At 48.2% G+C, this 20036-nt stretch overlaps 1 protein-coding gene and 1 long non-coding RNA gene across 23 annotated transcripts in view; one reads left to right on the plus strand and one right to left on the minus strand.

The window, feature by feature from the left end:
• The first annotated feature begins 30 nt into the window (after positions 1-30).
• Positions 31-18166, plus strand: LOC147997118 (uncharacterized). The gene is made up of 3 exons (XR_015653394.1): positions 31-119; positions 649-782; positions 11819-18166. It is a non-coding gene; the product is annotated as an uncharacterized LOC147997118 (long non-coding RNA).
• Positions 3676-20036, minus strand: part of Hpse2 (heparanase 2 (inactive)) — a 705780-nt gene continuing 689419 nt past the window's right edge. For 21 of the 22 annotated variants that reach the window (XM_087578476.1, XM_087578514.1, XM_087578501.1 and 18 more), the window contains 1 exon segment: positions 5678-8327. In XM_087578476.1, the coding sequence (XP_087434602.1) occupies positions 8162-8327 (166 nt within the window). In that variant the 3' untranslated portion in view covers positions 5678-8161. 22 annotated transcript variants of the gene reach the window in all.

Here is a 20036-nt window from a genome sequence, read left to right on the forward strand (position 1 = left end):
TGACCCAGCCACATGACCCGGGCCTGTTTTGTGGGTTCGAGCCCCGCCCCGTTGTGCATTGCTCTCACTTGGCATTGCTTTTGCCCTTCAGGCTCCTACTCTTGCTGGTCACCCGCCTGGTAAGTCTCGGGTGCTAGGGAGCGGTGCCATGTCCCCCCTGGCATAAGTAGGTATCCCACTGCCTTTAGAGACACCTGCTGACTGCCATTTCTTCTAGAGGCCCCTTTGCTTGACTTAGCTAGAGGAATTTCCCGCAGATTATAGAAGGGGCAACTGAAGCCCCTGAGGGAACCAACTGGCTGAAAATGGACCAAATAGAAACAGAACCCAGGCTTCCTTGTACCTTCTTTGGGCACCTTCATTGGCCCCTTCCCAGCCTTTAGTTTTCTTGCCGAATCTGGTTGTGGGTGAAAGCTCCCCTTTTGTGGGTGCTTTCCCGAACTTACCTCCAGTGGACTGAACCCATGCAGAAGAGCCCAGCTACCTTTGGTGTGCCGCAGCTCCTTGATTTACAAGGGTTCCCAATCTAACCGAGGGTTGCATACACATTAGGGCTTTTGTCTTGAGCCTGTGAGTGGTTGCAAACTATGAAGATTTTATATGTATTTGGAGAGGCAAAAAGAGTAACTGGGCCAATATCGTCCGCAGAAGGGGTTGGATGCCTACCCCATGTCCTCATTGTTACCTTGGTGCTATTGGGAAACTTGTGTACAACCCAGCAGGGAAGGAGATCACAAGGCAGAGGCCAAGAGCCAGTGCCTCTGCCACTCCAGCTTCCTAAGGTACAATCAAACAGCAGTGCATGCGCATGCGCCTTCCCCTCACTCTGCTCAGCTACTCCACAGTGCAGCGACAAGCATAGTCTCCTTGAATCCTGAATCTGACAATGCTATCCTGCTGACTTCGGTCATTTCCCTCGTTTCAAACAGTTTGTAAGCTTGAATAACTGTTACCTATTAACAATTCATAACCATTCTAGTCCATGCTACCTGATGCTAGTGACTTGCGTTTTACAAACGACTAAAGAATGGCGCTGATCATCTCTTCAATGTGGGTTTTCTCTTCATTTGTGTAGCTTTAAAATTTTTTTTTTGCTTTCAAAGAAATATTTATTCACATCTTTTACCCCTTTTATTATCTACTTTTGTCCATTTAAATTGCCTTTATTACTGGAATGTAAGAATTCTTTATGTTCTAGATGTTTTAAATTAGATATATATATTTTAAAAATTCCATTATTTGGTATTTGCTCGCTCTCTCTCTCTCTCTCTCTCTCTCTCTCTCTCTCTCTCTCTCCTCTCTCTCTCTCTGTGTAAGCGTTGCCATGAGTATATGAGGGGTTTGCTGCTTTTTGGTCAGGTTGGCTGCCAGCAAACTCCAGAGCATCTCCTGTCTCCTCCCAGTCACTAGTACCTATAAATAGGTATAATAAAGTCCTCGTTATATAGATGAGATAGATGAGGATGCTGGGGGACAGAGAGTCTGGACGACTTCTCTTCTGAAGTGACCAGAACTGGTCTGGTAGAGCTGCCGTGGTCTGTGGATGGGACTAGCTTCTGGACCTCTAGTGGCCCAACTGCCAACCTTGCAGTTTGCCCGATACCTCATTCCTCTGAATGGAAACATTCTCTTTGCATGGGAGGAAGAGCTTCAGAGGCACAAGCTCACAAAACATGAAAGCCTTGGGAACTCAGCAGATTATAGGATTTCCATGGTCCCTCCCCAAGGTTATGAAAGCTAGGGAGAGGAGACTCGGTGGGGTCAGGGAGTGGCCTTCATGGCGTGTCCTCTATGCTGTGGGTTTCCTGTGGTACAGCTGCTCTTGAGCAGTCAGTGCTCCTGGAAGTCACCCCAGTGAATCTGTTCGGTTGTTAAGCTAGACTTCGAGGGAGTCTTTCTGGTCTGTAGTTGGTGCCCTGTCTTGGCTGAATAGCCTTCGCTCACATCTTTCCAGGAAAAGTAACACACCATTTGGGTTTTCAATATGTTTTTGACATGTCCAGTGGGGGGCACAGCATCTAGTACTAATACTGTTCACTGGTGGGTAGGCACGGACCAAGGCTGGTTGTTCTATGATAAAAATGAGCTAAGATCTAGGGTGTCAGGACTTGAGGAGTGGGCAGGAAGCAGCAGCTCATGTAGGGCACCATGTAACAGGTTCTGTAGACTTTGGTATCACCATAGAAATGGGAACCACCATCCGATAGCAAACCAGGTCTTGTGCCATCCCTGGCTTCTCCAGTCTCCCAGCACCCTTCTGCATTTTGTGCTTCATTCTCACAAAGCAGATGTTGGAAAGTGGCTTCCCGGGCAAGGGCTTTATTTTCTAGAGCCTAGTTCTAGATGGGTTTGTGTGGAAGGCAGTTTATCTCGGTCCAGGCCAGGTCCCTCACTATTCCCACTTGATCCTATATGCGCTCTCCTTGTTTGTCAGGCCCTTGTCAGCATCCACAGTAGCCCTGAAGGAAAGTGCTGAGGACGGCAGTGGGTTCCTGTCAGTCTAGACAGGATTGACTGTATGGGACACAGCCACGGCCCCTTTCACATCCCCACCAACTGATTCATGGACAAGAACCTTGATCATGCTAGCCATCAGGATTGTAGGGTTTGCATATTATTACAACCCCAGCTTCCTTAACCAATACATCTACGTCATCTACTTTGAGTTATGAAAGACAATTTCTGCATCAAATGGCTGAGGCAAAGCTTTGAGGAGAACACGGAGACAATGTCATGAAATCAAAGGCCCCAGCGTGTGTTAGTGTTCAAGTCTAAGTGCTCAGACTTAGGTCAAGGAGTGGTGTGCAAAACTGTTACTTCTCCCCCACAAAACACCCTGACAACAGACAGTTAAAGCAGTCATACTTTATTTCTTACAAATCATTACTTTAAAATTAAAAAAAAAAAACTACCTCATGGACTTGAATTCCCTGCAGACGCCAAGTTTGCAAAAGCCTCAATGTAATGTGTGTTCTGGATGTAAAGTTAAGGCTGTCAGAATCCCTGCAGAGACAGCCTCCCCCAGAAGGTCTCCTGCATTCCACCTTACTAGCTTCCAGATGAATAAAACCAAGGGTTCTTTCTATTTCTTCTGAAATTGTAATTTATTACACAACACTTACAAGTTGGACCTAGGTGTTTTACTGAATAATAATTAGAAGAGGAACAATTCTGACTTGGCTTGTCAGAAAGACTCCTTTCCACTAAGGGCTAACAGGACTATGGTAGGAATTAATGAGCCAGTCAATGGAAACTTCTTAGCTCCTCCCAAGTGCTCCCAGCATTCACAGGGGCTGCTCTGGAGTTTGGAAGAAAGCTGTGTCAATGTGGTTGGCTATTTTCATTTCCAGAGCATAATTTGCAAGTATTTGCATGTGGCATCATTACTATTACCAGTTACTGTTCAGTGTGGGCAGATGAAGAGACTTCAAACCTGAGTGGTGGAGGGAAGGAGATGGCGGGCCTACGGAAGAGCTGGTGGACTCTACCATTTACCTCCAATGACGCAGAAATACCAACCATCACCACCAAAGGGGGTCGGGGCGGTATGTTCTTAGCGTGTTCTACAGAGAAACCCAGAGGAGCAGGCCAAGAAGGTGACTGCCATGGTGAGCCTGGATGGCAGAGGCTGGTCACTGCCCTCCTCACTACCTATCAGAGCTACTCCTAGCCTGCTTCAAACCTGAGGTAGACTGCTCTCCCGGCAGGGCAGGCAAACCTGAGATGTGGGATGGACACAGGGTGTTGGGAAAGCCAGTGGTGGGCAACAGTTGAGGAAAGGGTGGCTGTTGTCATATAAATGGCTGGGTGTCATCAGAGCAGCTTTTGAAATTCCGCAGCCCTGAGTCTAAGCCCTTTCCTGTCTGTTTATGTGGATGGGTGTGGAGGTTCCTTCTGTATCCTCCTGGTGACAATGGTCTATATACTGATGAGAAGAAGGGTGTCCCACAAAGGGATGGCGGTCCTTCACTCTAAAAGTTTGAGTTGTTCGGGCCTTATACTAGGACAACTCCTCTGGCATTGCCTCTGTCTGGAATACTTATCTTCTCTTCAGTTTAGGACCTGAGAAAAGAGCACAGGCAATTCTAAAATTGAGCTCTCACTCTGTCTCAGAAGAGCAGAGTTCCCTGGCTCCCACTTGGGGACAGAGTGACTGGCAGAAGGGAGGTTGTGGAACTAGAGAAAGCAACTGGGAAGGAACCACCAGCGCTGTGGTCAGGGCCAGTGCTGCTGAGACCACAGAGGAAGCTCTTCCTTCCTGGCCTTCTCAGAGCCATCACTGTCGTTCTGGGCTGCTCTGTTTGCACCTCAAAACATTAAAGTCCATCTGCTGCTGGTGTTTTGACCATTATAGGAAACTACCTGGCTGCCTTGCCTTCTGCAGACATTAGGCATTGACTTTCTGTTTTGGGAAGAGAAGGCACTCTGCATGGATTTGCAAGGCACAGCCTCAGAATCCTGTGTGCATGCACGGCACCCATGAGGAGCACACTTGAAGATGCTGGGCTGGCCCAGAATATGCTGGCCACAGATGCTCGGTGGTTAACACCTCAAGACCCCAGTGTTCAAGCCTGGTGCTGGAAGTGGGTGGAGGGCCTTCAGGCAGAACCTATCAGTAACCCTTATCCTACCTGAGAGTACAGTGCTTTGAGCCCATCCCTCTGGGGGCTTACAAAGTTCCTGGGAAAGGCAGAACTACAGACATAGCCGAGAGAGAGAGAGAGAGAGAGAGAGAGAGAGAGAGAGAGAGAGAGAGAGAGAGAGAGAGAGAGACAGAGAGAGAGAGAGACAGAGAGACAGAGAGAGAGACAGAGAGAGACAGAGAGAGAGAGAGGGAGAGAGAGAGGGAGAGAGAGAGGGAGAGAGACAGAGAGACAGAGAGACAGAGAGACAGAGAGACAGAGAGAGAATATGAATGGCAGAAGGAATCCTGGTTTTGGGAGCCCCGGGACTTCAGTCTCACAGTTGCTTGAGTCTGGTATTCTTGAGCCTTCTCTGGCTAGAGATAATGCTAATATCCCACAGAGGCAGCTTTTCGCAGAGCATTAGAAAAATGGGGACTTTCTTTCCCAATAACAATGAGAATTTATTCTGAGGCTTTGTGATAAGAAATGAGAAAGGAAACCCTTCCTAGAGGCAAGAGGAGCAGAAAACCATTGTAACAAAAGGCACAGACTTCTCATTACGCGTGATTACTCTTTCAGTGCGCACATCCACAAGCCCATTCTTTGGTTTAAAATGAAGGGCTCTTAAGTCTCATGATCTCTGCTGTATCTGGCTTGATGAAGGAAAACTGACCCGGAGAGGCCGGGAGGAGGAGGATTGCTTTACTCTTCTCCAGCTGCCTCACGGGATTGCTCCCTTGCTGTGGGCTGTGATACTTGTTTACTGGAGACTGTCTTTGGGGTGAATGTGGAAAGGCAGAGTCCCTGTAAAGAGCAACATCTCCGGTTTAATAACAGTTCCTCCCGCTCCTCCCCCAGGGCATCAGGACAGACGCCCCGTGGTAAAAGCTGCGGTGCAGGGTGGTGTTCTGGTGAGTGTCTTGGTGCCCTCTGAGGAGTGCAAATACTTCTTCCTGGAGACAGTTTAAAGACAGAACCGCAGGGCTCTGAAGACAAATTTCATTGCATCCCTCCTCCCCCTTATTAGCTCAAAAACAAACAAACCTTCAACCTCTTGGGTGCAGCATTTAATTCACAGAGAAAGACAAAGGCAGCAAAAAATGACCTACATTCTGGGAGGCTTAGTGAAGAATTAACCCTATTTACAGAAAATGTGCTTGTGTGGGGCTCTGGAAGTCTTGGCTATACTGAGCAGTCCACCAGGTGAGGGGCAAGTCTGTGACAGGAAAGGCCACTGAGCTTGGGACTAGGTAGGCTCTGGATGACTCCTAAACAAACGCATTTCACTGGGTGACACTGGCAGCCTAGGGACCCTTCCCACACCCCACAAGTACTTGGGATAACCACAGTAACTTTATTATGTAAAGCAAATTAGCCCAGGGCCTGGCATCAGGGGTTCTGATCACCTCGCTGTAATCAGGGGCCCGGCAGCTGCCCCCAGACAAGGACTTAGAAGAGATTCTTACACATGTTCAAGGAAAAAGTCTGTCTCTTTTCCCTTCCCACATTCTTCCTGACTTTGGTCCACCTGTTTTTCTCTTCTTTTCGTTCCTTTCCTCCTTCCTTCCTTCCTTCTTTCCTTCCTTCCTTCCTTCCTTCCTTCCTTCCTTCCTTCCTCCCTCCCTCCTTCCTTCCTTCCTCTCTTCCTTCCAACCCCTAGTGCCAGTACTTTCTGTGTGTGCTAGAGCTTACATGGAAGGTGCCTGGGAAGGGAAGCTCCCTGGGTGTCTCGCTGGGTGAGCAGGCTCATGGGCCACCATTTCCAGATGTTTCTGAGCTGACCATTGACGGGTCCAGCCTGCCTTCAGTCTTCTGTTCTTGCACGCCCTAGTGTGCCGACTGTGTGATGCTCTTCCTATACTGAAAATGAGCACACTGAAGTCCAATCCCACTGTCTTCCTTCTAGGGAGAATCAGATGGGTGGCTCCCCTCTACCAAGTTCCTAGCTCTGAAAGCCGAAAGTCTTGGGGCACCTTGCTGTCTAACCTTCGTCTTGCCTCTCACTTTGCAAACGGGACTAAACCCTTTCTCTGGGCATCTTAGACATGTCTCCGCTGCTTCCCCAGGCCTGTCTGTTCACACCAAAATGGTGCCCTGACTTGTCTGGCACCTAGGAGTGTCAAGGGTCCCCTTTCTCCTTGAAGGTGGCATCATTCACATGCTTTTGTTTCCTGAGGTCAGTCCTGTCCACAGAAAGTCAGTGTGACTGCAGCTTGTCTCCAAAGACTCCCATACCCTGTAGCCAAGTAAAGGTCCCAGCCGTGGACTCTAAGTCCCTCCCCTGTCCGCCCGACTCAGAAGCCTTCCACCAACCATTTATCTGCTTTGCTTTCAGACCAGTTCCCCATTCTTCCTTAATAGAGCCAACTTCGCACCATGCTTAAGCACACCCACCTGAGTAGGACGGAATGGTCACTTTTAATCTTTCCTCCTAGTGAATGCACTAAGACTCGGTTATGTGAGAAGAGGCAGAATGGGTCGGCTGTGAGTGACTTCATTCATGCCGCCTTCTTCTTCTACACGGTTTTCGGTCAATCGAACAACTACAGCCTTCTTACTGTCTTGAGTCTTTGAAATCCTTTCAGTTTGAGGGCAAGGCCTAAACTGCTTTGTTGGATCAGTGTGTGTGTGTGTGTGTGTGTGTGTGTGTGTGTGTGTGTGTGTGTGTTTGATGTTTCCATGAGCTTTTTCTTTGTACTACAACTCTCTCCCTCTGGCAGCATGAAGAATGATGATTTCTTCTTGTGGAGACTAATGCATTGCTCTCCACTCAATGAATATTGTTACCTGACTCCCATTCCAAGCTGGAGGGAGTCTAGATTCACAGAGGAATAGAACCTTACTAACTTTAGAGTATGACTGTAATTCTACTTGTGAAGCACCCGTTCCCAGAGGACTAGCCAGTGATGGATGCCACTGTCAGAAACCCAGATGCACACATTCATACATCAGCCAGGAAATTATATAAACAGCTCACCCAGCAGGCCAGAGCTGACTCACCCATTAGCTCCCTATGGGAAGAGAGGTGTCAGGAAACCCGAGGCAGCAGCAGGAAACAGACAAAGGAGGAGTTAGAAGAGGATTAGATTTGCACACACACACACACACACACACACACACACACACACACACACACCCTGCTCCCCCCAACCTCTGCTGAGGGTAGCAGCCATAGGCTAGGGCCTGGGGTTTGCAGTGAGTCACAGTGCTGTGTGGTCAGGACCGCAGGCAGTTGGTTTGGAAACACTGCACTGGAAGCTTGCTGTCAGCTGTTTGTGTGTAAACAGACACACGTCTTTATCTTTACATAGAAACAGAGGTCTACATTTTCCTTAGGAGTAGATGCCACCTACTAGACTAAGCCCACACTATGATGTTTCGTCTGCCTTTGGAGAGTCTATGTTGCCCCCAGCAGCATGGGGGTAGAGGCTGGTTGGCCAAGAGGGTGTCTGAGGAATAAGGGCGCTACAGGTGTGGAAGAGTAGAGAGCAGTCCAGCAGGCCCACCAGTAGCTCAGGAACAGAGGGCAGGGCGACTTATCGATAACGGCAAGCCAAAGCATTGACATTCTTGACCACATAAAAGCCCATGGTGACCGGAGGGATGACCAATGTCCGGCCGGCCCGCAGGGGGCGGGGCTTCAGTTCTGGAAGGGTCCCGTCGTCCACCATCACTAAGGGCTGGCCATTGAGCTGCACTGACCTACAGCAGGGGAGAGAGGGGTTCATTATCACATACTTGCATCTTGAATTTGACAGGTAAGAGAATTGACATGCGACTTGTTCAGAATTCTGAAATGACAAAGACAAGCCACAGCTCCAATGTTTCAAGTTGAAGAGAGAGTATATCTAATATGTAATAGATGTTTCCACTGTAGCAGTAACGACAAAACCCATGGCAATGTGGACCCCTGTGACCATACTCGCATCCCCTGGTTGTTTTTATTCTTTCTGTGTAACTAAACATTTTCAGCTCATAGAAGGGGACTACATCCATAGCAGACTTTGAAAAGGCAAACAGCTCATCTTAGGCTGAATGGAAGGGAATGGCAGCCATCTTTGGCATAAGATACAGGATCCCAGCAGCTTCTTATCTCTTCCTGATACTGTTCAGGTATACGGATGGGAAAAAATTCAGATCAGGGTGCTGGCTGGAGATACGGCTGCAGATCACTTTCAGACAACCAGCACTGCCCAGTGCAAGCTCGACCTCTGTGGTGACAACACGGCATGATGTCACTTGAACTATAAGGAGATTGGAATGTTGTCACCTGAGATAGAGACCTCTGTTTGCTCTTCCTTCTGTGTTATGAAGGACAGACAGGTTTAGAGAGAGGTAATCGGACCCATGCTTGATAGAGCAGCGAATCCCAGAGATGAATGTGCTCTAGGTGGCACCCAATGCAGAGCAGGGAAGAGGAGCTCCAGGCCTGGCACCACATGGGTAGACTTGGGCTGAGTCCGGCTCCACCGGAGCAGAGGGAGCAGCCCACTGTCTTGTTGGAATGAGCGGGGAGTGAGTGAATAGGCAGGAGACTCCCCTCTGGACGGTGTGGGGGAGGGGAGTGGAGTGAAGGGCAGTATTGACTTCATCAAATCTGTAAGAAGCTCTTGATTCCAAATGTCAGGTGTACCTTTACTTTGTCACTGCGAAGACGCCTATGTATTGGAGGGGCAAGTGGGGAAGGGTCCAGATTCAGAAGCAGCCTAGGGCAGGTTATGTTTTTCTTTTTTTTTTCAGATTTATTTATTTATTTATTTATTTATTTATTTATTTATTTATTTATTTATTATATACAAGTTCACTGTAGCTGTCTTCAGATACACCAGAAGAGGGCATCGGATCCCATTACAGATGGTTGTGAGCCACCATGTGGTTGCTGGGAATTGAACTCATGACCTCTGGAAGAGCAGTCAGTGCTCTTAACCGCTGAGCCATCTCTCCAGCCCCCAGGTTATGTTTTTCTAGTTTATTTTATTTTAGGTGGTGTGGGTATCCAATAACATGAATTAACTTTCTAAAGCACACTTGAGTGCATCCCACCTCTCTGCTTGCAAACCTCAGTCCTCCTTATATGTAGAACCAAGTGCAAGGAACTAGGCTACATGCTCTAGGTTCGGATGCTGCCAGAGTGCCCGTGCCTCTGGGTTCTGAGAAGTGCAGTGCAAAGCATGATAAGCAAATGCTCAACCTTCAGCAGTAGCTGCTCTGCACCAGCCCTCCTGCACCTCCTCACTGCGGGTTAGAGGTAGAACCAGGAGCGTGGGCAAGACGGACTGAACCCCCCAATTTTAGGAGTGAGGTCAGCCACTTACCTGCTCTGCCCTGAAGCTTCTGCACCTGTGAGAACATCCCATAGCTACAGTGCAAATGAGGTGAGTTAAGAGCACAGAGGAGCTTTGGAGGCCTAAGAACCAGGCCACGGGAGGCCTGTCTGCTGTTATTCTCGTGGTCACTGCGGACTACTCTGCTTCTGGTCATTCTTGGCTTCTCTATGGAACTGAGTTTCTCATTGCCCCTTTCTGCAGAGCAACACGCCCCCACCCCCGACTCCCAGCTCCCACTGCTCTTTTTCCTCTCCCTTGGTTCACTAACATCTCTGCACACTGCTTCCTGTTGGTGGGAGCCATTCCTTTCTTACCTGCCACCCAGATGCAGAGTCCCGTGCTTTATCCTTGGCTCTTCTTAGACCGTGGGTTCCTTTTAGGGGGTGTTACCCTCACCCGTGACCTTGATTAGTAGTCACGAGTCATCGATTCCTGAGGCCACATCTCCACCCAGGCCCTTCTTTTGGACTTACTACTTCTACTGAGCAGCCCCGCAGAGTTTTCAAAGTCACACGGTCCAGTTCAAACCCTGTCACATCTATGACAGTGCCACCAAATAGCCATTACACAAGTAGAAAGCTGGGAGTCTTCTGAGACGACTTCTCCAACCCCCACAGCCAGCATCCCAGAGTCAAACCTATTCTGTCTTTAATGTTTGCTAAGTCCGCTGTGTTTCGCCTTCATCCCTGTCACTGTAGCTGAGTACCTGCCTCTCCTAGCGTGCCTCTCGGCCTCCTGCTTACAGATGCTCTGTTGGCGCTGCACTGCCTGGCGCCTCCTACCCCTCCCGTATGATGCTGACCGGCTACCTCTCTACTTTCAGTCCTGGGGTCTCCAGGCTTCAGTCCGGCTGTGGGCTGCAGGGGCAGGTGAGGTATGAGCAGTTAATGTGAGGACGTCACCAATACATATGTATGCAAAGGTGGTTTAGAATTTTAAAAATGCCTTACACATAGATGGAGTGAATTTTTTCAGAGGAAAGTGTTAAGCAGCTAATGTACAGTGGGATTAAAATATTCAGGGGGCATGGCTGAGATGAACAAGATACAGGTTCACTTAAAACTGTTATAAACTCATTATTTTGGGGGAAGACACTTTTATTGTACTTGAAAAGATAATTCCATTTTTATTCATGTGAACACGCGTGGGCCACTCTCAGCGGCTGTAGGCTGCCTGATTTGGGTGCTAGTAACCAAAGCTGGTCCTCTGAGAGAGCAGAAAACACTGTTAACCAGTGAGCTGTCTCTCCAGCCCAAGGAAGAGACTTTATGGTAAAGACTGGTGTGAGAAAGCATGGCATTTGTCTGAGCTTCAAAGGAACCTCTGTATTTGAAGAAGCTGGGTGTCTTCTCTCCAGCTTGTGCAAATCAAGTGGCTGGAGGTTTTATTTCTGGGTCCTTTGGGGAGACGAAGCCTCCACTAGCCGGCAGCTGGCCTTCCTCTCTCAGTCTTGCCAAGGGGAGCCCTTGAGGTCTGCTTGGTTGCTCTGGACAACCTTCTCTAACCCTTGGGCAAGGGAGGCTCTCTTGGCTTCCTCAGCCTCCTTTCTCTGTGGTGTAGTGATTTACTGCTTTGTTTCTCACTGGCTGAGAAAACAGTGCAGGGGGGTGGTTTATAAGGCAGGGAGGGAACCAACATTTTTTTTTTTGGAACAAGTGAATGGTCTTTGGGACCCTTTGCAAAATTTCTAGGCTTCCCCCATTAATTTCTGTGCTTTAGAGAGGCTCCCTGGAGGTTTGCAGAGAGTGCCTTTATAGATTCTATTAACTAGCAATTACTTTGCCTCTCAGTGGAGATGTTAGATAAGATCTGAATTATCACTGATTCTCACAGTCACTCAACAGACACCTTATTCCCACCTGACAGGAGGCCATTGATCATCGCTAGTGTTTTTCATCACAAAAAAAGAAGAAGAAGAAGAAGAAGAAGAAGAAGAAGAAGAAGAAGAAGAAGAAGAAGAAGAAGAAGAAGAAGAAGAAGAAGAAGAAGAAGGAAAAAAGGACAGAAGAAAAGATCTGCATGGCTGTCTCTTGGCTAGGCTGACACCATTACAGAGGGACAACGTGCTTCAGTACTGCTCCTGTCCTCTTCTCTACTTAACGCTTTCCTTTGAATATTTATCACCTGTGAAATCATACCACGCTAAATGCAGCACCGCCCTTCCGCTGTACACAGTGAGGAATCTGCACCTTTGCAATTGCATCCGCGGTGAAAGAGCAGGCCATGGATTGCGGAACATTTTGGTGTGAAAGGCGAGGTTCTTGGACTTGCTTTGCCTGGGCTCCTTCAATCCAGGGGTGCAGCAGCCTCATGTTCCACAAGAGCGAATCGAAGTCCAGAGGGTCTAAACCGTATTGAGTCACAGAGCCCGGAGAGGCAGGCCTGATAGTGCAGGGGTTCCCTTACCCACAGTCTTGCCTGGCCTTCATGACAGGGCTAAAGTGCCCTGTGCAATATGCAAAGCTTTGATATTTTTGTAACCGTGCCACTGAGACACTGAGACAGGGTCAGAGAGGTTAAGTGGCCTCGGCAGGGTCACAGAACTAGTAAGCAGGTAAGCCGGGGCTAGCCTATTGACCACCTCCTCTTATTTCATGCTGTCTGTCAGATTTCGGGTGGTGCTTACCAAGATCTTGTTTCTTTCTTTGATGTTCTTATCATTCAGTCTTTATCATCATCTCCCTCCCTGGGTCCCGACTTATCATCAACAGAGTGCTGGACAGTCCAGCCAAGCAAGGCTGAGCCATTTCCCTTAGCTTCCCAGCTTCCGGGAATTGCTCAGGGTACCTAAACTATCCAAATATTGGGACAACTGTGTTTTATTGCCTTTTGTTTTTACAGAGTTTGAGTTACTTTCCAATTTCTAAGCCTGTTTTCTCAGTTTTACATGTTAATTGAAATGGGATTCAATGTGTCAATTCAGAGTCAAGACCTCCACCCCCCGGTTCTCCCTGGGAGCATCATGGCCCGGCCACTGCACCTCTTGCTTGTCTGCAGTGTCTGGTCCTCATGTCTTATGGTTCTTAGTAGTCGTAGGGGTTTGAATCCTCTTGGGTCCCAGGGCAGAAAGTCTAATGACCACCTCCTTTTGCAACCTTGTCTCTGTGCGTGTTTTTATGGGGTTGTTTTATCAGAAGCAGACTTGGGAGCTGGTGTCTGGTTTGACTGGCATTTTGGGGGCCTTGAAGGGAAGATAATAAGACCCCAGATCTACCTCAGACACTGAGTTTAGGTTTCTCCAGAGGATGGAGTAACAGACAGGTCAGATGAACCCTAGGTCTCCTTTGCCCTAACTGTTTGTCATCCAGGCCCCCCAGACCTAACAGCTAGCTTAAGGCAAAGTTCAATGCCTAATCTAGAATGATCCTGAACAAACAGATATCTGAGCATATCGCTCACCTGTCTAAACGTCCACTGGCTTGTAGAGTGTCATTTGAAGCCCCCCTAGGCCAGCCCTTTTATCAGCATCTCCAGCTCCTTAGAGGCGCATTCTAACTTCTACCTACTCTAATCCCTGTCTACCACCTCCTACACCCTGTGCTGCAATTTCTCTGGTTAGTTTTTCTAATCTCAGGGTTCTGTCTTTGTTGTTTCTATTGTTTGGAACTTACTTCACATGCTGCCCCCAGCTGCTGCTGTGTCTTCTTCTTTAAAACTGATTTTTAATTTTTTGTGTGGATGGAGGGGGCGGTATGTGTACACTAATGCAAGCCTCTACGGAGGCCAGAAGAGCGTCTCTGGAGGCAGGGCTACAGGAGATTGCAAACTCCTCAATGTGCACGCTGGGAATCAAACTGGGTCCTCTGCAAGAACAGAACCTGCTCTTAACTGCTGAACTGTCTCTCCAGCCCTTTAACTCCTTTCCTTGATCGTCTTGCTTGTTTTTTAGATCAGGTACAAGTGCCCCTCAAAACCGTTCCATGATTCCCTGCACTTCTTGGGCCTCGACTTGGACTGTGAAATTGTGGCTGCTTGTCCTCACCCCAGATAGGAGGGCTGGTGACTGTCTTGCTCTTTATTCTCTTATCTGTCCACAACAGGTACAGCCTACATTACAGGAACATTAAAGGTAACTATGCATTCAGAAGGACCACAGCTCAGAAGGAAAAGACAACAGATTGCCAAGTCCAGAAACTGAATTCAGTCTAGATTGCAGACATTAAATGTGTAGGTCTAGATAGTTTTCCGGCTACTTCCGGTAGGCTTCTAGACTGTAAATAATGCGATTGAAGGCAAGACAGAAGGAGCAGGGACAGGAGTCAGAACAAATAAGAATGTGGGTTAGTGTGCATGTGCTTCAAACAGTTGGCTCTCTTCTAGCTCGACACTAATTCGACACTAATTTTGGTCCACTAGGGGGCACTCTTGTTCTATACAACAGCGAGGGGGAGCGCCAGGCGGGAGGGTCGCTCCCAGGAAGCCAAACTTGTCCTCAAGTCCCTGCTGTCCTCACCCCATTTCCCCAAGGCCGGGAGGTGTACCTTGCGCTTAGTGTGTCAAAGAAACAAATCGTAATATCAATCAAACCCAAACCCAAACTGCACTGTGGCCCCTTGGCTGGGGTCCGGTCTGGAGTGGGGCCCAATATTAGGGAAGCGCGCGATGCAGGGATGCAGTTCCCGGGCGGTGCGGGCTTCCCAGCCGGAGTGCCTGGGGGATCTCGCCGCAGGTGCGGAATCGCTGGCCTGGGCGCCAGGCTCTCCGGGGTTCTGGGTCCCCCGCCGCCCCTGGCCGCACCTGTTAGTGCAGCTTCCCGAGCTGGGCTGGGAAACTGGTGTGCGCAGCTGCCCTGCCCTCCTCCAGGTCAGTGCCAGGTTAGAGCCAGAGGAGCATCAGAGGGGCCCAGCCAGGTTTCAGAACCGTGGGTTTCCTTTCTGTTCCAGGAGAGGCAGAGGAAAGGAAATTCCTTTCACATGGCCCTGAGAAATGCCGATGCATCGACGATGGCGGCCAAGGCTTCCATGATTGTGTCTTATGATTCTGTCTTTTGGACGGGGCAAGGCTCTGGGTCCTCTCGGAGCGCTCTTATCCCCCCAATGGCCCTTCTTTCAACCGTGACCCGACGCTTCCTTCCCTATGCTTCCTTCCTTCCTTCAGCTTCAGTTGTCTACTTAGCAGTCTGGCTTTTCCCTACTGCAGCAGTTCAGTAACATTTGAGTTCCGATGCAACTGGCTGGGCTGCTACAGAGAGGAGAGCAGAAGAGAGGGAAGACTGGGAAGAAAGCTTCCTCTTCCCCTCACCCCTCTAGGGTGAAGGCCCACTGCAGGCACACCGAGGGTCTGAAGAGCTTTGATCTAGCTTCACGGAATGCCTGCTAGGACGGTTTCCTGCGGCACGGGGTCTCACGGCTTCCATGTTAGGGATTTGGATGGACTTTCCCTGTATGTAGCAGGTTTGGGCTGGGGGGGGGGTGACTTGAATGGCGTTCCATCAGAATCTGCACAGCGGGATTCTACCGTGTGCGCACACTTGGCAGCGTGGATGAGCTAAGACACTGCATTTATACTGATACTGATTAGAGACTCATCTGGGGGCGGCTTGAGAAGAAAATTTAACTCTGCAACCATCTCAAAGCCCCATGTCATAGGCATATCACACTCAAACCACAGGACACAATCGAAACCAAATACAGAAACTACAGAGCCTTCACTCCGCTGGTAACTATGTCCTCTTCCCACTGTAAGGAACACTTGCCACAATCACTAAGCGGTGATTACAGGGTATTACTCATATCTGCACGGTTCTGTGTGAGGTACAATGTCAATTACCACAGACGTAGGCCTTGCCCACCAAGCCAACAAAATCACTAGAGCATGCAAATGTGTGGCCAAACACACTATAATAAACACATTACATAGAAAAACACAAATCGGAGGAAAATCGAATTTAGCCTGGATTTCAACAGTTGCTGTGGTCTGGTGCTAGTGTATCTTTGTGGTCTCTCCTCACCCCACAGGCGTCCTATATTCTAGTCTTTTGTGAGATTTGCCACCTCCAGGACAAAATAAGCCTTGAACTTGTGTATGTCCAAACCTCTGTAAGCTTATCTTGTGGCCTCAAATGGCCTCCCATACCACAAGCGTGGCTAATCTTTCTGTTTAAACACAGTGGGCTCTGACCTTTAACTTTTCCAGATCCCGAGCCAGAATTCCTCTCTCCTTCCCACCGGCTTCCAGGCTCCTGCGTTGTTCTCAGGGTCCTTACTGTCTGAGAGTTAATGCCTCCATTATGGAGACTGGGGCACCTTCCCCAGGCCTACCTGTGTGAAGCAGGCAGAGGCAGTGTGGGCCAAGAATATCCCTGTACACCAGAGTGCAAGTGACATGGGGAGTTTTTCCAAATGTAAGCCTAAGATAGTCTATAAGCCACACATGAAGTAGGCCGATTACTTTACGGTGATGGCTCCCTGGATACTTCTTGAAATCCATTAAAGCAAGTAGAGAAATAACTCCATTTTATTGGTTTCTGATGGCGTTCCTGTCATACCAGGTACTCTGTATGACCCTCTGAGGTAAAAGAATAAGACGTCCCACGTGAGCCTGCCTCTGTCCCTAGGTCCACAGATGTCAAAGGGCAACACGTGCCATGACTCTATGCCATTCTTGTAAAATGGAGCCCAGAGGGGTGATCTTCAGAGTGGTTGCTGGTGTTCAGCAGATAGTGGGAAGGTTTGTGCTGTGGGCTCTGTAGGTGGACTAAGCCACCTCCTGCTGCTTAGAAACATGGATTCAGGACTCAAGCCCATCGTCAGAGATGAACTGTCACCCCCTAAAGGTGACACATTTCCATCATCAAACCTCAAAGAAGGCGAGCTGCCTCTTCTCAGTCTACAGAGCCACGTTAGCTACACTAGGAAGAAATCATCCTACGGGAAGGGATGGAAATCCTTGCCTAATCGAGGGTCCCCAAGTCAGTGTGAGAGGTAGGGGACAGACCAGAGCCATGATGGACAGCTGTGCTGTTGGAAGTGAGCTGGAAGAAAGATGCTCTGGGGCTAAGAACCAATGGAAAGCTCTCAGGAAGCAACAGTGAGAACTGTGGATCCTCTAACATCTTGGTTTAAGATGTCCAGTCACTGTAAAATAGAAAATCATTTCATAATCCTATGATTTGCACATTACTAATCTGGGATTTGAAACATAACAAACAATAAAGCTTCGAGGGGCCAGCTCTCAGCCATGGCACTCAGGCATGAGAATTCCCACAGGCTCAGGGCATGCTCACCTTTGGCAAAATGGCCTGGTGCCTGGATGGGGAACTCAAAGATGTAAATCATCTGGGACCCGTGTTCCAGGGTTTATGGAAGGCCAGTGCTGCCCAACTTTGGTCACATATTTGAATCACCTAGGGAGCTTTAAGAATCGCTTCAGCCCAGAGATTTGGGTTAATTGCTTTGGGATGTGGTGTGGGCACTGGGGTTTGAAAGCCGATAGTGCAGCCAGGGTTAAGCAGCGCCAGGGTTAGAAGGGATAGAGACATTTGCAGCTGGGGTGAGAAGGAGTCAAGTGACTCTCTGGCTGTCACATTCTGAGTTTGGATAAAAGGTGCCTTCTTGACTCTTTTGCAATGCCGTGTGAGGAGGCCATTTTTTTTTTAAACTCAGATGATGTGAGTTCTTTTAAAAGGAAATATTTTGGTGAACAGACTGAAGTGGACATTTCTACCCTTTCAACCAAAGCTGCCCCACACATGGGCATTGTGAGGTAAATGTGCTCTTAGTACAAGGGAAGTTGTGGACAGTGCTTTACAGGGGGAGGGCACACCCAGGCAGAGGAAGTCTGAGCACCGACTTCACACTGGGAAGAAAGAACTGAACACATTGTCCCTTTGGACGGCATTGCTCCTTCACCTCCCTTAGTTCCTCGGAAGTCCTGGTTGTGTCACCAACTCCTTAGTGACAAGCTTTGTTCAGGTAGAAGATTATAAGGGGGTGAAGAATATTCCACCTGGCACCTTTCCTATATTTCCTATATATGCACACACTGATTTAATGAGACCACAGCATACACACTGTTACGGCTACCATCTCACCGTGAGCCACAAAACAACACAAAATTCAACAAGGCTCACAAGGTTCTCAAAGCTTCTAAGTTTCTATGAATGAGTTTGCACTCTCTGGAGACCCTGACCCTGAAGTCTCTTTTCTCTGCAGGTTTGCCTCCCCTTTCTCTCGGACCCCGAGTGTGATCATTTTTAATAAATTCTTTATTCACATATATTTGTGTTCCTGTTTTCTATGGTGTCCTCTTGGAACTCAGACTTGACCGTTAGTGTCTAAAGTGCCACCTTCCTGCCTGCTCACAGCCCAGCTTATGGATGTTCCCAGCTAGCTTTCTTACTATGTGGGGCTTCTAGCCAGCTTGCTGAGGGGCCTTTCCTCCTGAGGGGAGGAAATGATCTTTCAAAAGGGCTATGGTTACCCCAACAGGACCTTTTTCTCTAGGGAAAGGAGGTTTCCATTCTAAGTTCTGCTTTTTTAAAAAATGCTCTGATTTTCTCAATATTTAAAAACCTACCTGAGGCCTGCATGGTTGGCAGGTTCTCCCATAACCATTCAGTCTAAGTTTTCCAGCTTCGAGTTCCTTACACACTACTCTATATAAACAGATTCCAGCTTATGAATGGATAAAGAGATTAATATAAGTGCTCTGGTTGTATACCTCAGTGGTACAGCAAGCTCCTCCATGCAGCAGGTCATGAGCTCAATCTTCAGTACAGAGAGAGGAAGGAGGGCAGGAGCAGAGTGAGGATGTGGGAGGGAGGGAAGGAGGGACACAGAGAGAAGTTAGAAGACAGCAGTGTGCATTCATCTGACCTCAGAAATATAAATACACACATTTAAGTGATATGAGTGGAATGGAAGAAACCATAAACAGGGTGAAAAAGAAACAGTTCATGTCAAAACAATGTTCTGAAATGAAATATCTGAAAAATAAGTAAGGTACTAGAAAATATAGTTCAATATTCATGATAGATGTCAGAGGGGGAAACTGACTTACATTAGAGCACAGTTACATGCTTTTAATAAGACAAATTACTATCTCAATGGAAAAATAAGCAGGGGGACCCAGGAAACTTGTGAAAAATACATTAGCAGTAGATACAGCATCTTCAGCCACACACACACACACACACACACACACACACACACACACACACACTCAGTGAGCGTGGTTAAGAACAGCATCTGTCACTATGAAGTCAGCAGACGACGGCACATTTCCTGTTCTTGCTCAGACCTCTTCACCCAAGACTGGCTGGGTAACAGTGGAAGAACTCTCGGTCCCATGAACTACACCTCAATGGATCAGGAATCCAATGTAGGCAGGATGGACCCAGGGCCTTCGAAGAACTCTAAGGATCATCAGGTCAGAGCCAGCAGGAGAAAGAGAGAGATGTTGAAACTTGCTACAGAGCACAGGGTGTAGATTTGTTCTGCTCACCTTTCTTAAAGGAAGGGTAGACATGACAAGAAATATCCCTTTAGAGGGCTGTTCCTATAATTGGAGACATGTATTCCTGGAGTAGACCAATTTAGGAGCTGCACTGTGCCATCTAACAGAAGCTGAAATCCTCTTAGGCAGGTACATCATACAAGAAACTTCTTATTGGCATCTTTAAAAATTGTCCTCTAGAGAACCATCTTTTAATAACTACCCAAGTTTTACAAAGATTTTCTTTCCTTCCTTCCTTTTCTTCCTTCCTTCCTTCCTTCCTTCCTTCCTTCCTTCCTTCCTTCCTTTTCCTTCCCTCCTTCCTTCCTTCCTTTCTTCCTTAAAGAAATTAATCTGAATGATCCCGGCAGTCAGTAAACAGAAACCCATATAGTATGTCTATCTGGTTGACCAGTTTAACCAGTCTGATTATCAACTGCTGTCCCTGGCACTGCATGAAAACACTTAGGAGCCAGGAGTGTGCTGGCCCAGGGCCACACGCCCCAAATATGGTGCTTCCATATTTACTGATGTTAAGGGGTTGGTAAAGCAGCGACCCTTTCCGTTCTCAGGACTTCCACAACAGGCGAGCTCAGGACCCAGCCATGCAATAGCATCTTACAGTCTGTTCCAAAAGGGACATTGAGCT

This window comes from Rattus norvegicus, chromosome 1, assembly GCF_021556685.1.
Source record: "Rattus norvegicus strain SHRSP/BbbUtx chromosome 1, alternate assembly SHRSP_T2T, whole genome shotgun sequence".
Lineage (NCBI taxonomy): Eukaryota > Metazoa > Chordata > Mammalia > Rodentia > Muridae > Rattus > Rattus norvegicus.